This window comes from Polypterus senegalus, chromosome 13 (genome assembly GCF_016835505.1).
Source record: "Polypterus senegalus isolate Bchr_013 chromosome 13, ASM1683550v1, whole genome shotgun sequence".
NCBI lineage: Eukaryota > Metazoa > Chordata > Cladistia > Polypteriformes > Polypteridae > Polypterus > Polypterus senegalus.
The window spans coordinates 13,532,338-13,551,303 of NC_053166.1; the positions used below are offsets into that span (position 1 = coordinate 13,532,338).

Here is an 18,966-nt window from a genome sequence, read left to right on the forward strand (position 1 = left end):
TGGTCAAAGTTTTACCCAATGCTAAACGCTTCCACAGCATGTGATGCAAGACTGCCAGCCAGACTCAGTAGGAGTTTCTTTCCACAGGCCATCAGACTACTGAACTCCTTCTAACGACAAACAACATGCTGACCTATTGGGACTGTTAAATTCTTGAATGCACACACAGACTGAACACTGTACAGGTACAGTAGGGCAGGACAGAAAATTGACAAACAGTTGAGATGCCAACCGGGTTGTCTTGTTTAGTAACAGTTTCAAAGAAAATAAAATGTTCACAAAAGGTAACAGAAAAGCTCGCTGATACGTCGCTTATTACAGATGACTTTCACATTGTGCGTGCTTTCTCAATAGACAAGTGGGAGGTCCATCACATGAAGCACATCCTGGGTCGAATGCCGACTCCTCTCTGGGTAGCTGGTCTTCTTGGCCCGATGGATGCTGGAAGGGGTGGGGTTAAGTACCCTCACTGCCCGCCACTGCTGCTTGCAGTGTTTGTGTGTACTGAAGTGACAGCTCCCGTTTGGATAAATGCTTTGAGAATGTTCCTGTCTTGACAATAATAAAGTCGATTATTTCGGAAACCTGGACTCGTCTCCATCTCTCCTGTGCAAGTCTGTGACTCACACATCATAACATATATTCTGTCTCTTTACGATATCTGTTATGACTACCTGTTGTGTAATATGTTAATGGAGGCTCTGATCGGGGCACTCGAGAGACTGAGTGAGGCTTTCGAGTGTCCTGATAAAAACCAACATCCAGGTCTTTAATGACCTCTTGGGCACGGCCATCAGCAGGGTGTCTGTCTGCGGAGAGAGTGACGACCTCGTCAGTGACCAGCAGCGACATTCATGTCTCTGGTGACTCTTCCTATGAAGTCAGTAGACGCATTGGGAGAGCATGGGGGGTCATGAGGTTACTGGAAAGGGGTGTGTGGCACTCCTGATATCTCTGCAAAAGGACAAAGGTCCAAGTCTTTAGAGTCCTGGTGCTTTCTATCTATCTATATGGTTGCAAGACATGGATGCTATCCAGTGACCTGAGATGAAGACTGGATTCCTTTGGTACTGTGTCTCTTTGGAGAATCCTTGGGTACCGTTGGTTTGACTTTGTGTTTCTTACAGGGTCCCGAATGAGGCACATGACCTGCATTGTGAGGGAGCGTCAGTTATAGCACTACGGCCATGTGGTGTGTCTCCCCGAGGATGATCCGGCTCGTAAGATCCTCATTGTTGGGGACTCTAGTGGCTGGACCAGGCCAAGGTGTCGCCCTCGTAACACCTGGCTGCGGCAGATAGAGGGTCATGGGGGGGTTGCAAACCGGGATCCCGAGTTGTTTCGTTGGTGTGGCAACACGCTGTACCAGTGCATGCTCCCCAACTTGACTTGACTTGTTGTATAAGGTGCACTTGTCTTTATGTTTGAATTTGTACAATGAGCCTGGAGAAATACAGTTTTGTTCAGCTGTGCCCTCCTTGTTGTTTGGTTTAAATGACAATAAAGCAAATCCGTCCATCCAACACCACACAGCAGGCCAAGAAAGCTCAGCAGTGGTTGCACTTTCTTAGGAGGCCGAAGTGAGTGAGGATCACCCCTTCCATTCTCACCACCTTCTTCTGGGGCACCACTGAGAGCGTCCTGATGCGTTTCTCCTTGATACAGAAATTGCAGTGCGTCTGATAGGAAGACTCTGCAATGTGTGGTGAGGATGGCTGAGAGTGTTATAGGGATCTACTTCCTCCTCCACTGAGAACATTTGTAAGGATGAGATGCAAGAAGGAGTGACACTTCATAGGAGTGACGTAACAAAGGAGTGAAACCTCAGATATAAATTTCAAAGGAGTGACAACCATCTAACCAGTCATCCAAGTGGTAGGTGAGGCGACAACGATTTTTTTGGCGAGCGTACTTTCAGTTGTGTGTGGTAGGTGAATGTCACTCCTTTAATACGGTATTTATGTCACTCCTTTGTTATGTCACTCCTATGAAGTGTCGCTCCTTTGAATGGGGCCGCAAGAAGAAAGACCTCTACATTGTCGGAGACTCCAGTCATGTCTTTTATGGCAGTGTTTTATAGATTTTTCATAACAGTTTTAATCAGACTCCCCTAACATTTTTTTGAAACACTAATAAAATTTATTCCTAGATTTTTTGCTGCCCATACACCGCTACAAGTTTAAAATTTCCCTACCAATAGCAACATTCGTGCCCCCTTTTTTGTTACCTAGGGCGCGCCCCACAGTTGAGAACCACTGTCTTATGGCCTGTTCAATCTCTTGCCATCTGGTAGGAGATATCGCTCCATAAAACACACATACATATGTATTTATAACTGTAGTATTTAATTGACTATTTTACAATTTTAACCCAGGTATTTGTTTTTCGTCACTTGAACACTTTACATTATTCACCATTATGTCTAATGGTTATACAGTGGGTATAGAAAAGAATCCCCCCTTCAAATATTCCCATTTGTTTTGCTTTACAGCCTTAAATGAAAACACAAAATATTTCTTCCCAGCTTTACTTAATCAGTGAAACCGATAACATCCAAGTGAAAGATATCACAGCTACAGTTCAGAAGAGTTATAAAAAAAATCAAAAACAAGACATACTGCGATTAACTCTTTCAGGGCGGATGTCGACTTTTGTCAAAAGGAGGGGTTGACGGTGGTGAACTGTAAGTGGTGACAAAAACCAAGCGTTATGTTTTAGTTGGACTCTCTTTGCTAGAAGGAGAGTTAGCTTCATTGGTTTGACTGAGATTCCCTGAGATGAGCAAACACCAGCAAAAATGGCATCGACATCTGGCGGGAGATCGAAGCAAATGCATAAAGCAAAAAACTCCATGGGTGACATTTTGCATGTTATCACTGAATTGTCGGACTCTGATTTTGATACAAGTGATTGAAAACAAATGTGTTGCTCAACAGGTTCGTGTAGCTAACATGCCTATGGTAACGTTTGCCACTTACAGTGACAAGAGGTACAAACCAGATTGTGATGCACTGCAACCACCCCTGACGTGTGAAGACAGCCTGGCAGCGAGCCTGCCGCACATTCCTGGTGAACTGATGGCCACCGCAACAGACATTTTATGTTGATTTCTGTGTAAAACCATAGCTTTGTGTGTTTTTCAGAAAACAGTGTTTATTCCAAAATAAATATTCAGCCCTCAAAGGGTTAATAAAGGATCACCCCCCCCCATGTAATTTTGTTGACCCACCTTTTGCTTTAATGACAGCTTTGAGCTTTGGGCTTTTGAGCCCATTCAATATTTGCCCCCCGCTCTTCTTTACAGTTTAACTGTTCAAGTTCAGTCAAATTGGATGGTGAGTGTTGGTGGTCTGCTATCTTCAGAACTTTCCACAGATTTTCACTGTGATTCAGGTCTGGGCTTTGACTGGCCACATGAGGACATTCACTTTTTTGTCCTTCAGACACTGTGTGGTCAATTTTGCTGCGTGCTTCAGTTCGTTAACGTGTTGAAAGGTGAACATTCTGCCCATCTTCAACTTTCTGGCAGAGGGAAGCTGGTTTTCCCTCAAGAATTTGACAGTATTTTGCCCCATCCATTTTTCCTTCTACCCTAATGAAAGCCCCCAGGCCCTGTGGCAGAGAAACACCCCCACAACAGGATGCTGCCACCGCCATGCTATACTGTAGGTATGGTGTGTTGTGGATGGTGAGCTGCATTGGATTTCCGCCAGGCGTAACATTTGATTTTGTCTCATCTGACCATAAGACCTTTTTCCACTTGGCATCAGAATCGTCAAGGTGAATTCTGGCAAAGCTCAAACGAGCCTTAATGTGGCCTTGCGACCCTCCCGACTAGCCACAATTTGGAGCGCTTGTGAAATTGTTGTCACATGCACACCATTAAAGACCACTCTTTGCCATAAAATCCTGTAACTCCTTCAGAGTGGCCATTGGCCTCTTCGCAGCCTCTCTTACCAGTTTCCTCCTTGCTCTTCCATCCAGTTTGGAGGGACAACTGGATCCAGGGAGGGTCCTAGTAGTACCAAACACTTGCCACTTCTTTATTATGGACTTTTTGTCTCCATCTCCAGCCTTATGTCTGTCCAAAACTCTATCCCTGAGATCTTTTGAAAGTGGCTGGCCCATAGTCAGTTGTTTGCTATCAGTTGCACTACCAAGCAAGGCAATAAATGCTCCAGGAACAGCCTCACTAATCACATGGATTACAATTGACCACAGGTGGAAGGAAGCCAGTAACCATAGTCTGCAATGGAAATGGTGAGCACTTACACCTGATGGACTTTACGAGGGGGTGTGTGATCCTTTATTTCTTGTTTTTATATTTTTTTTAATTCTTCTGAACTGTAGCTGTGATATCTTTCACTTGGATGTTAGAGATTGCATTGAGTAAGTAAAGCTGGAAAAAATATTAGTTTTTGTGTTTTCCGTTAAGGCTATAAAGCAAAAAAAAAAAGTGAATATTTCGAAGGGGGGGGGGATTCTTTTCTATACCCACTGTACTGTACATTGTGATATTTTTGAGAACAACCGCATTTGTGCACCAAAACTCTGTTAATGCAGGCAGAGATTGGTTGTCCATAATTATTTATTGTAGTATTGACTCAGGTATTGGCTGGACTCTGTGAATTTAACATTGTCTTTGTATTGATTTTATTTACTTTTTTGTGATTTTCCCTTTCTTTTTTGCACATTTTCTGGTTCTAACAAATACAATATTGGCTATGGCAGAAATGACAAATAAATAGGCTTGCATTTGAACTTGAATGGTGTATTATCGTGATATTTCTCACTACTTATCCTTTACCTTGGAGTAAGTGTACTCATCAGGTTTGTTACCGGGTTAGTGTACTGTTGCACCTTAAGATTACACACAAATACATAGATAAATGCATACACACAGAAACTTAACAGTCCCCTATGAATGACACACACACAGCTGGTTAACCTCTGGCACTTTAAACCACACAAGTGCCTTTGGAATAACACAGCCTGTCACTCTCTCAGTACTTCAAGAGACTTACTTATTATCGACACGAACAACATACGATGTTTTAAATATATCTAAGACTTAAATATTACTTTAGTGTCTAAAATACTCAAACATACAAAGGCTCAGCATCCTTGGCTATAGGCCATTTATCAACCCAGAATGCCTTACTTTACATCCTGTTCCCCACTATTGGGTGGAGCTCACACCCTCAGCCTTAATAAACCACACAGCATGGAGCGTATGGCAAACTTCCGGCTACTCCAGGTGCTCAAAGAAATCTACCATATTACTTCAATCACTCTAGACATGAAGACAAACCATAGAAAGTTAAAAAAAAGCAGCATGGAATTTATTAAATGAATAATAATACCAAATAAAACAAAGAATAATAGAAAATAAGATTGATAGTAGTCCGGATATATATACTATTTAGAAAAACCTATAGATGTCAAGGATGAATGTCCCTGGGCAGCATTGATCTAACACTCGAAGTTGTTCATGGGATGCCTTGCTGACAATTAGATGGAAATGGCCGCACATTGCTGGCGCCCTCTTCTGAAGTCGCTCTTGCCCTCCTCTGATGTCACTCTATTTTCTTCTTATGTTCCTCTTCAGACGAGGCATATCTTATATATAAACATCTATGCGTGGAAGTGTGTGTATCTGTGTGTCCGCCCAGAAGCTCAAAGAAAGCGACTGTTTTGCCAAAGTGAATCCGCCGAGAAAAGAGAAACTCACTTAGCCGCTAATACACCACAGAGGCGAGCACATTGGCAAAACGAAACCTCCAAGGAGAGAGAATCTCACTTAGCTGCTGATAGACAAGGAAGACGAGCATGTCGGCAAAACGAAACCTCTGAGGAAAAAGAAACTCGCTTAGCCACTGATAGACAATGGAGGTGAACACGTCGGCAAAACAAAACCGCAGAGTAATGAGTACCTTGTTTAGCAGCTAATCAACAAACCGAGGCAATTAATTTATTGAAGTGCCAGAATCCATGGTTTCTAGGAGTTCAGGATTTTTACAACAGGCTAGTTTATTATGAAATTCTACCGGGGGGTTTTGCAACATGTGATTGTTAGATATTCCGATTGGCTGGCTGTCAATATGATGAATGAATTTGCTCAGATTCTTTCATCAGTTTGACTATGTCCATTTTCCCAAGCAATACAGTTTATTATGTTTTAACATAAAAACTTTGTGCTCCAAGTAGGTGGAGTTAACTGTAAGGGTCGCAACTCCAAATAGAGATACATGTTTGGTAAAAGAGCAGTTGTGCACTCCTTTAATGGATCCGACAGAGAGCAAGTTTATGATTTTGATAAACTGTGTACAGCCCAAAATCTCCTTAAAAGACCCCTATTAAAAAATAAATGTGTTCTGCATCAATGCGATGAGTGGTAAACGTGAATGGTGCTGTGTGTGCTCTCTTTTGATCAGCGTTATGATAACAGCCTAGGCATCGATGTGAGTTTCAAAGAATTATAAAAAAAATGAGCTGCAAAATATGCATTTGAAGTAAACGGTGTGTCCGGGTGGCACGGTGGCGCAGAGGTAGCGCTGCTGCCTTGCAGTTAGGAGACCTGGGTTCGCTTCCCAGGGTCCTCCCTGCGTGGAGTTTGCATGTTCTTCCCTTGTCTGCGTGGGTTTCCTCCTGGTGCTCCGCTTTCCTCCCTCAGTCCAAAGACATACAGGTTAGGTGCATTGGTGATCCTAAATTGTCCCTAGTGTGTGCTTGGGGTGTGTGCGTGTGGGTGGCAACCTGTGCAGGATTTGTTTCTGCCTTGTGCCCTGTGTTGTCTGGGATTGGCTCCAGCAAACCCCCGTGACCCTGTAGTTAGGATATAGCGGGTTGGACAATGACTGAATGACTAAACGGTGTGTCACACTCCTTCAAGAAAAACACCATTAGGAGATTGGATAACGAAGAGCCATAGGAGATGCGGATTCCAGGACTCAAAACACCCAAATCTGCCTAACAACACCAGTAAAGGCATGAATGAAATTGCACAACATCCACCTTCTGACTGCACATGTAAACAAATAACTAAAGAAATTTAACATTATGGTTCAAATGGAAATGCAAACTTGCCATGACAGCATTTTAACACGTATCGAAACTCTACTCGCCATTGAGTACAATGACTGATGACGACAAATTCATTTGCCTACAGAAGATGATGTGTAGCAAGAGAAGTGGAGATCCCGGAGGGCAAAAACTGCTTGCATTTTAATGGATTGTTCGCTTATATTGTGTGCAACAAAAATCGCCAACCTCCCATTCAAGCCTATGCCTGTTGCGCGGCACGATGAAGAAGTATAAACTGCTTTTGATGGTTTAGCTTGTGTGTTGCTAACAGAGCAGGCTCCACACAGAAGTATAAATCAGCCTTAAGATGTAAGAACAGACAAAGTATTTTTAACATCTATACAAAATGTGTCTCTTTAGATTGCCAGGGTGGGCAAAGTCGCCCTGGAGAGCCAAAGTGGTTACTTAATTAGAAACCAATCCTTGCCAATTTCAGATCTTACTTGATTTGATGGCTTGTTAGTCTTAAATTTAAGGATCTTATATCGTAGATTTTTTTTTTACTTTCCAAGAATATCGTCCAAATGATTTGAAGCATAAAACAGATCATTTTCAGATTGTCACATTTTCTCTTAAGTGTTTTATTAAACCATATAGTGTATGATGGGCTGCATCAGGAGTGGGCAGGAGGAGGAGTACAGGAAGCTAATCAAGGACTTTGTTAAATGTTGCGATTCAAACCACCTACAACTGAACACCAGCAAAACCAAGGAGCTGGTGGTGGATTTTAGGAGGCCCAGGCCCCTCATGGACCCTGTGATCATCAGAGGTGACTGTGTGAAGAGGGTACAAACCTATAAATACCTGGGAGTGCAGCTGGATGATAAATTGGACTGGACTGCCAATACTGATGCTCTGTGTAAGAAAGGTCAGAGCAGACTATACTTCCTTAGAAGGTTGGCGTCCTTCAACATGTGCAATAAGATGCTGCAGATGTTCTACCAGACTTCTCTTCTACACGGTGGTGTGCTGGGGAGGCAGCATAAAGAAGAGGGACGCCTCACACCTGGACAAACTGGTGAGGAAGGCAGGCTCTATTGTAGACACGGAGCTGGACAGTTTGACATCCTTGGCAGAGCGACGGGCGCTAAGCAGGTTCCTGTCAATCATGGAGAATCCACTGCATCCACTGAACAGGATCATCTCCAGACAGAGGAGCAGCTTCAGTGACAGACTGCTGTCACCGTCCTGCTGCACTGACAGACTGAGGAGACCCCACACTTTGTAACGCTTCAATTCCACCCTGGGGGGTAAATGTTAATATTATACAAAATTGTCTGCCTGTTATACCTTCATTGTTATCACTCTTTAATTTAATATTGTTCTTTATCAGTATGCCGCTGCTGGAGTATGTGAATTTCCCCTTGGGATTAATAAATCTATCTATCTATCTATCTATCTATCTATCTATCTATCTATCTATCTATCTATCTATCTATCTATCTATCTATCTATCTATCTATCGTGCCTTTCACATTAATCTATCTATCTATCTATCTATCTATCTATCTATCTATCTATCTATCTATCTATCTATCGTGCCTTTCACATTTATCTATCTATCTATCTATCTATCTATCTATCTATCTATCTATCTATAATATAGTGCCTTTTCTATCTATCTATCTTATATAATATGCTACCATGGCTGTTCGTTTGTCTGTCCAGGATTTTGAAATTACCTGTAGCTCGCAAACTGTTTCATCTATTGACATGAAATTTGGTACACATATACTACGTGATGTCTACTATTCACTTTCGGGGTGATGATTTTTATTACTCTTTTTATTTTTATTTTATTTTATTGTAGAATCTATCTGTATATCTATCTATCTATCTGATAAATCCACACAAGTGTAAATGGAAACAAGTCAGATGAAGAACGGCTGGCTCCTTTGTCATTTGCATCGTATTGCTAAATAAGGAGCCATTAAAAACAGGGAATGCAGCTGTTTAAGACTAAAAACGATGCAACTAACAAGCAAAATCAAAATGTCACTTGAACAATAAATGTTTCATCATCAATAATTGATTTCTCATTTAGAAACTGGGTTGGAACAAAAACCTGCAGCCACTGTGGCCCACAGGGATCGAATCTGCCCACCCCTGATAAGAACACAGTTTAATGTGGCAAATGAATGAATACCATGATTGTGCAGAAATAACTTTGACTTTAAAATACCAATCTTACCCTTTAACAGAAATAAAAACCACAAACCTCCCCCTAGAGCCTGCAGATGATAAATGTGCGCAGACCACAACCTTTGAGCTTTGCCCACCTCAAGTCAGACTCACCTGGAAGGGGTATTTGAAGCTACAGGGAATGTGAACGTCACTCCTCACAATCTCCACGCATTTGATTCTTGACAGTTCTATGGAGCCTTTAAGGGTGGGCTTTTTCTGAAAGGAGTAAAGAAATGGTTGAATTCAAAGCTGACCCAGACCCTAAACCTCAATTCTATTTGCATCCAGTTTTTCCCTGATTTGAAAATCTTAACCTGCTTTACGAAAAACACCAATCATTAAGAACAACTCTCCATTTCCATAATGGGGTCCATAAGCAGCCATGGCACAGTGCCTAGAAAAAGACTTCACCTTTTGGAAATGTTTCATATTTTATTATTCTACAAATTTGAACCACATTTGATTTAATTTGGCTTTTTGAAACTGATCAACAGAAAAAGAGCCTTAAATGTCAAAGTAAAGTCAGATCTCTTCAGAGTAGTCTGAATTAATTGCAAATATAGAACACAACATATAGAAGATTAGATAACGCTATTAATCCCATAGGGAAAGTTAGATGTATAGAGCCACAGAAACATATAAAACAAAGATAGAGACTCACAGGATAGATAATACAACCAAATCAATCAAGCATTCAATAAATCAATAAATAAATAAATCATTGTATTTTGGGTAGAGATTTCAAAATGAACTTGGAGTAAGTCAAGTGGAAGCATTGAATTGCTTGATAGCAGTGGACAGAAAAGACCCCCAGAGCCACAGTGTAGAACACCACAGTGCCTACTATGGACTGGTAGAACATTTCCAGCAACTGGTTGCACACATCAACCAACCTGACTGCCTTTAGCAAGTCCAGTCTGCTCTGGTCCCTCTTATATGACTCCACTATATGGTCAGACCAGTCCAGCTGGTTGTTTATGTGGACCCCCAGGTCCTTGTAGCTCTGTACCACTTCCACATCTCCTCCTGGGTGGTGACAGGTCTCAGAGGCTCCTCCACCAGCTCTTTTGTCTTACTGATGTTGAGTTGCAGTTTGTTGTCCCTGCACCACAAGACAAAGTCCTCCACAACCTTCCTATATTCTGACTCTTCTCCTTTATTAATTGGGCCTAGGATGGAGGAGTCATCTGAAAATTTCTGTAGATGTCAAGCGTTGGTGTTGTGCTGGATGTCTGTTGTGTAGACGGATGAACAGAAAGGGAGACAGGACAGTTCAACCTGAGGTGCTCCAGTATGACAACCCACCATTTCTGACACACAGTCCCTCAGCCTCACTAACTTCCATCTTGTGCTCAGGTAGTCCAGGATCCAGGACTCAAAGCCTTGAGCTTTTCCCCAGTTAATGAGGCAGAATGGTGTTAAAACCACTAGAAAAGTCAAAGAACACGATCCTGATTGTGATGCCGGTTTTTGTAAAAAATTCGGCAATGGTCTCCCCTCCACTTTCTCTCATACTCAGATATGGGGATGGATATTTGAGGAGTAAACCGCAAGACAATGATAACATTTTATATTCTGTACATTAAAGAACCATCATCAACAAATTAAATTAATAATATATCAAACAATTATTATAAAAGTAAAGTTGAATAAATCAGACTACAGCTGCATGAATAAAAGTTAAAGTACCATTTCCGGTTAGTGGAAATAGCCCAAAAGTTGATAGAAATATACATTTTGTACTCTACCTCATACTTCTATGCAAAATTTGGTTGACCTAAGTGAAAGCGTATTCAAGTTATCGTGCTTTCACACACGCACAGACATAATTCCAAAAATGGTACAGGGAGATTCACTCAAAAGAGACACCGAATATTCTGTATTCAACACCATAAGACAACCGTGTAAGCATGCTGTACGTGTTCTCCATTTATTAGAAATTAAAGACTATCTATGACATAGAAATGCCTAAATGTGCAAACAGGGAGATTCACTTGAAAGAGGCCACAAATATTCTGTAATAACTCTTGCTACGATGAAGCAATCTGAACAAAACAGCGTGCAGTGTGCTCTTCAGTATGTGGAGCTTCGAACAAGTCGTGATGCCCCTGAGACAGCCGTTGTGACATTTAACCTCCATTTGCACCTTCTGGGTGCATCCCACCCGTACCCCTTCACTCAGTCACTCAACTTCTCATCAGGATGATGGTGAACAGTAATGAGCAGCGCGTCTTCATGGTGCAAACCTATTGGGTCACCAATTCATTTAAGCGATGTCAGAATCCAGAAACTGGACGATTGTGAGTTAACAGAAGGCTACTTCCAGCAAGATGGAGCAACGTGTCATACATTGGCAAGGAGCGTGGCAGAAACTGAGTCTTTCTTCGGCAACAGGGTCATTTCACAGGGGCTTTGGCCACCACGGTCGCCGGATCTGACACCACCAGACTTCTTCCTTTGGGGTCTGCTCAGAGGAAAAGTCTATCAGAACAAGCCTGGCACTGTCGAAGATTTGAAGGAAAACATCCAACGTGAAGTTGCTGCCATTCCCCCGAGACGCTTGCAAATACGTTCAGGAACATGCATGGCAGGAAATGGAAACGACTTCCAGCATCACATTTAATGCAATTGATTACACTTACGTCAAGTTATGTTGCGTATTTTTTTTGGTTCAGATTGCTTCATCCTAACAGTAACAGTAACAGAGTTACAACAGAATATTCAGGGCCTCTTCTGAGTGAATCTCCTTGTATTTTCAAACTCAGGAAAGTCCAAAACGTCGAGATTCATCAAAATCTCGAAAATGGAATTGTTGGAGGATTCCAATACTTTTCCTATACTTCATACACAAGAAAGTCAGCGAGGTCTAAAACGTTGAGATTCAACAAAATCTCTACATCAAATCTTTTTTTTTTTTTTGTTTATTTCGCCTTGTACAATTTCTCATATTAGAAGTTTGTTCGTTTTCACATACCCGTTGGGGTCAGACATTGTACAGCAGCCCCTGGAGCAATTGAAGTTTAAGGGCCTTGCTCAAGGGCCCAGCAGCAGAGTAGGATCTCTTTAGGCAGTGACAGGGATTCAAACCGGCAACCTTCAGGATACCAGCGCAGATCCTTAGCCTCAGAGCCACCACTCCGTTAATGGTATTCTTAACTCTGTTGCGCCATTAAAAACTTTTGAAAGCCAAAACCGGCAACTTGAACGGTTATATAAAAAAACTGGACTCTTTGTTCACAAAGAGATGTACAAAAACCATATACGTTATTACAAGGACTGTATTGCCCAAACTAAATCTAACTATCATACTCTCATTATTTCTACCAATGAAGGAAACACCAAGTCATTGTTTTCACTACTTAACAATATCACACAACCCCCGGATTCTTTACCTTCTCACCTTTACTCAACTGAATTTTGCAATTCCCTTATGTCCTTTTTTAATGAAAAAATCCAGGAGATTCATCAGTCTCTCTGTACGGATTCCTCCAGTACATCATTTGAATTTCACCCACCAACTCACTCATTTTCATCTTTTTGGCTTCCTACTTTCTCAGAAATCTCAGATCTTGTCTGTAAGTCTAAGCCATCCACCTGTCAACTGGACCCCCTCCCTACAGTTCCTGTCCAAGTCTGCCTCTCCTCTCTGGTCCCCCTCATCTCTGCTATAATCCACTCTTCTCTTCCTATTTCTAATCTACCCTTCATTTCCAAAATTCTTAAAAATGTAGTGGCTATTCAATTTCATTCTCATTTATCTCAAAATAATCTGTATGAACAGTTCCAGTCTGGTTTTCGTCCCCTCCACAGTACAGAAACGGCACTTATAAAAATTACTAATGACCTCCTTATTGCAACTGATTCTGGTTTAATTACTATTCACATCCTCCTTGATCTGAGTGCAGCCTTTGACACTATTTGTCACACGACTCTTCTTAATAGATTATCTTCGATTGGCATTACCCAAACTCCACTAGATTGGTTCAGATCCTACCTCTCATGCCGCACTCATATTGTTCAGCTTAAAAATTTCACATTCCAACCCACTGCTGTTCCTTCAGGTTTGCTAGTTTTTACATACCCCTTAGAGTCAGAGTGCAGGGTCAGCCATTGTACAGCAGCCCCTGGAGCAATTGAAGGTTAAGGGCCTTGCTCAAGGGCCCAGCAGAGAAGGATCTCTTTTGACAGTGATGGGGATTTGAACCAGCAACTTTCAGGATACCAGTACAGTTCCTTAGCCTCAGAGCCACCACTCCGCCCTTTATTTATTTATTTTTCTTGGGACAATTACAATACTCTCCCTATACTTCATATATGAGAAAGTAAAAACATCCATTTTCCAACCCACTGAATCCGAACACAGGGGTCTGCTGGAGCCAATCCCAGCCAACACAGGGCACAAGGCAGGAACCAATCCTGGGCAGGGTGCCAACCCACCGCAGGACACACACACACTAGGGCCAATTTAGAATCACCAATCCACCTAACCTGCATGTCTTTGGACTGCGGGAGGAAACCGGAGCGCCCAGAAGAAACCCACGCAGACACGGGGAGAACATGCAAACTCCACGCAGGGAGGACCCGGGAAGCGAACCCGGGTCTCCTAACTGCAAGGCAGCAGCGCTACCACTGCACCACCCAGTAAAAACACTTTTTATTTGTCTAATACTTTTTCACTTTGTGACTAAATATGTGGTAACAGATACTTCCAAAAAATCTGTAAACACCTGACCATCACACCTAAATGTATTTGTTGGACATCTCATTCCAAAACCATGGACCTTAATATGGAAATTGCCCAAGGGTGACTTTCACAACCTCCACTCTTCTCCTTCTGCATGATTCTGGAGTACTGGAGCGTATCTGTGGGAATCTGTGCCCAATCATCCAGAAGAGGACTTGTGAGGTCAGGTACTCACCTGGCTCACAATCGGCATTCCAGTTAATTCCAAAGGTGTTCAATAGGGCTGAGGTCGGGTCTCAGTGTATCACTTGAGTTCCTTACGGGTTAGACAATGAACGACGATGAGAAATACCATCGAGTTCCTCTATGTCTTTATAGAGCTGGCTTTATGCACGGGGGCACAGTCATGCGGGAACAGAAAACAATCTTCACAAACTGAAGAGAACAATTGTCCAAAATGTCTTTGGTCTGCTGAAGCATTAACAGGACCCTTCACTAAACTCAAGTTGCTGGGCCAAAACTCTGCCATTGTCCCTCCTCCATCAAACTTTACAGTAAGCACTATGTAGTCCAGAAGGTAGCTTTCTCCTGGCATCCACCAAACTCAGATTTGTCCATCAGATTACTAAATGGTGAAGTGTGATCCACCACTCCATGCTTCCACTGCTCCAGAGTCCAATGGTGGGGCCTGGCATTGCACATAGTGATATAAGGCTTGTGGATGTAGTGGCTTGGTCATGGAAATCCATTTCATGAAGCTCCTGATGCACAGTTCTTAAGGTGATGTTGCTTCCAGAAGCAGTGTGGAGCTCTGTGAGTGACGTGAGTGATGAACCAGAGGAGAGGAGATTTTTATACATTTCAGCACAATTCGACACTACTCTGTGACTTTGCATGGTCTACCTCTTTGTGGCTGAGCTGATGTTGCTCCTTGATGTTTCCACTTCACAATAGCAGCACATACAGCAAACCACGGCACATCTAGAAGAGCAGAAATTTCATGCACTGACTTGTTTGCAAATGTGGTATCCTAAGACAGCACAACATTTAAATTCACTGAGTTCTTCAGCACGACCAATTCTACTGCAAATGTGTGTCAATGGAGATTGCATGGCTCCTGCGTTTGAATCTACAGACAGTGCTCAGTGTTCACAAGCCAAGAAGACGTCTAACAGAATGTCAGGTTATATAGCCCCCTGGATGTGTGGAGTACAAGTCACAGGAGGTTCGGCTGAAGGTTTATAACACACTGGTGAGGTCTCATCTGGAGTCCTGGGGGCAGTTTTGGTCTACAAAAAGGACATAACATCACTAAAGAAAGTCCAGAGAAGAGCGACTAGGCTGATTCCAGGGCTACAGGGGTTGAGTTATGAGGAAAAATTCAAAGAGCTGAGGCTTTATAGTTTAGGGAGAAGGCGATTAAGAGGAGACATGATTGAAGTGTTTAAAATTATGAAGAGAATTAGTCAAGTGGATCGAGATGGTGACTTTAAAATGAGTTCATCAAGAACATAGTTAGAAACTTGTTAAGGGTAAATTTTGCACAAACAATATGATGTTTTTCTTTACACAGAGAACCACAGACACTTGAAATAAGTGACCAAGTAGGACTTTAGGGACTTTCAAAACTCAACTTAATGTTATTTTAAAGAAGAATTAAGTGGATATGACGTGCCATCTTTGTTGGGTTGGATGGCCTGTTCTTGTCTGGATTGTTCTAATGTGCCTGATTTTGATGCACCTGATAACATTGTTTAACCACTAGGGGGCACCACTGTGTCCCAAACACTTGAAACAATCACACCCAACACAGTCAAGGGTTCAAATAAAGTCCCTTTTATTAACTACAGTACCTTAACAAAAGGTAAGCATCATAAAAGTACCACAAACACAGAAATATAGTTCCTCCTCTCTCCATCCACTCTACCATAGAGTTTTGTTCTCTTCCTTCCAACGCTGACTCCCCAGGTAGGGTGGAGCAGCTCCTTCTAAACTGAAAGTCTGAGCTAATTGCCTTCCCCTGCCTCTCCATTATAATAAAAGACTTCCCAGTGTGGGTAAGGATCTTCAATTGTGATTTGGAGTGGAGTCCATATAGATTTGATCTATCTATCGTAGGCAGCAGGCGACAACAAAGGGTTAACAACAGAAATGTCACTGTTCCGGTGCAAGCAGCTGTCACAGAGAACTTGAGTCTATCCTAAAACAACTTCACCCAGAAAGGCACAGGCATTCCTCAGCAGGCTATTATAAGAAGAGCAGGTGTGATTGAAATCGGTGACTATTTGGCTTGCAGCATCTGGGTGCTAAATCTTATTCACAGTGTACATATTTGGATGACGCATGTTCATCTTTTAATGTCTTATGTCAGCTGTTCTCTGCTTGAAACAGAAAGTGTCCATGTTTGGTTGTGATAACCTCACCTTTATACAGAAACTGTATAAAAAAAACTCTAACAAAGCCGGGTCCTTCGAAGCTCAACCCAGACGGATGGACGACGTTACCACCGCTGGTCACTCAGGATTTGATGACTGCCATCTTTTCTTGAGCTTCCACTCTAAGGCTGAGCGTTGTCAAGAGCTTCACCCGAGTTATGATTTCCAGTGTAAGCCGACAATAAACAAAGATAAACTATTTCTCCTATGTAATTTCTTACCGCCAAATTGTCTTTTATATTATATCCATATAGATTTGGGTTAAGTAACACGTCACAATCACAAACAAACTCACTCCCAGGGTGTGAGCACCCCCTGCAGGACACATCCTGTCATAGGACTGCCCTGTTTGGTACTATATATATGGAAAAAAGATGATCTGCTGTGGCGACCCTTAATGGGAGCAGCCGAAAGAACAAGACGAGCCCTTTAGATACCTCCCATGCACACATGTGTGACTTTATCTATCTATCTATCTATCTATCTATCTATCTATCTATCTATCTATCTATCTATTATATAGTGTGTTTCATATCTATCTATCTATCTATCTATCTATCTATCTATCTATCTATCTATCTATCTATCTATCTATAATATAGTGCCTTGTCTATCTATCCATAATATAGTGCTTTTTCTATCTATCTATCTTATATAATACAGTACCATGGCTGTTCGTTTGTCTGTCCAGGATTTTGAAATTACCTGTAGCTCGCAAACTGCTTCACCTATTGACATGAAATTTGGTACACATATACTACGTGATGTCTACTATTCTCTTTCGGGGTGATGATTTTTATTACTCTTTTTATTTTTATTTTATTTTATTGTAGAATCAACTCTCAGCAGCGCGCAGCAGGGCATTCCCTACCACATTCAAAGAAAATGTACTAAATGATTGCACCCCAAAACTAACTTCTCATTCCCTACCACATTCAAAGAAAACGTACTAAATGATTGCACCCCAAAAACTAACTTAGTCAGTTTTAACACAAAAAGATGCCGACGAAAGAAGAGAAGCAGCAGGCCGCTAGGGTGGATAAAAGAAGAGCTGCTCAGTAAGCAGCATCAACCTCTGAGGAAAGAGTCTGAAAACTAGGAGCGCTCAAGTCAAGTGTATTCACTGCATGTTATCATGCAATACACCGTTACTGGACCGTTACTGGTCTTATATAATACAGTGCTTTTTCTATCTATCTATCTATCTATCTATCTATCTATCTATCTATCTATCTATCTATCTATCTATCTATCTATCTATCTACTTCAGGGGTCCCCAACTCCTGTCCTGGAGGGCCCCAGTGGCTGCAGGTTTTCATCCTAACCCTTTTCTTCATTACTGACCTGTTTTTGCTGCTAATGACCTTTTTGAATTCATTTTATTTGATTTGCACTTGAAGACTCAGACCTCTTAATTGTTTCTTTTCCTTAATTAGCAGCTAAACAATAATGAGATACAAAATGAGCCAAAACATAAACAGCAAACTGTGACCATCACCCAATGTCTGAAAATAATGAAAGATGAAGGTCTCGGGAATGTCGATCTGCTCAGGCCCCCAAAACATTTGACCAGCACTCTTAGACAAGTCTGCCTTAGAAATGTCTGCCATTACACAACGAGAGAAGTAACAAGCCATGGAATTAAAGTAACAACAAGAATCAGAGCCTAATTGAGCAACTGGTTGGAGATTGAGACCCTGACTTAGTTGATCTTCTGTTGGCTCACTCACTTCACATTTCATTTCTCTTTGGGTGCCATTTAAGGAAAGAAATGAAGCAAATCAGAGTAATGGTGAAGAAATTCAGGGGAACACATCTTTAAAAAACAAGTCAATTAAAATTAATTCAGAAGAAGTTACTCAGCAGCAGAAACAGGTCACTAATTAACAAAAGAGTTTACAATGAAAGCTGCAGCCACTGGGCCCTCCAGGATAGGAGTTGGGGACCCCTGATCTATAATATAGTGACTTTTCTGTCAATCTAACTGTCGATTATGAACATATTTGAAATGTGAACCATTACATTACATTACATATTCAAATTGTCTACTGCAAGTAAACTTTACCATTATAGAGCACCTTTCATAGTAAGCATTATTTCAAAACATTTTGCACATTAAATTGTTTCAGAGGAAATTAGTATATTAATGAGCAAAGAAACAATCAAATACAAATCATTTACAACAAAAAATACAAATTGAAAGAAGCTAATCTAAGAAGCGGTCCCGGGGTTGGTGTCATTGTCTTGGACTGCTGTGTCACCTGAATCGGAGGTCTTGGCCAGCCTCAATGGCAGATTTAATTATATAGCTTCAGTTAGCACAATACTTTAGATGCATATTTCACATGTTAACCAGTGTGGTTTTCTGTTTTAAACAAGTATGGCCTTTCAGATATTGTCACCTTGTTTCACTCCAAAGACCCACTAGCCCAGGGACCACAACCCTCCATCACATGCTTTCCATTTTCCTATTTTTATCATTTAAGAATCAACTTTATCAGAGATGTTTCATCCATCCATCCATCCATCCATCCATCCATCCATCCATCCATCGTCCAACCTGCTGAATCCAAACACAGG

General features: G+C 41.7%; 1 protein-coding gene across 1 annotated transcript in view; it reads right to left on the bottom strand.

The window, feature by feature from the left end:
- Positions 1 to 18,966, bottom strand: part of itk (IL2 inducible T cell kinase) — a 103,261-nt gene that overhangs the window by 73,378 nt on the left and 10,917 nt on the right. The window contains exon 2 of the mRNA XM_039775160.1: positions 9,379 to 9,483. Within this exon, the coding sequence (XP_039631094.1) occupies positions 9,379 to 9,483 (105 nt within the window). The remainder of the gene's footprint in view (positions 1 to 9,378; positions 9,484 to 18,966) is intronic.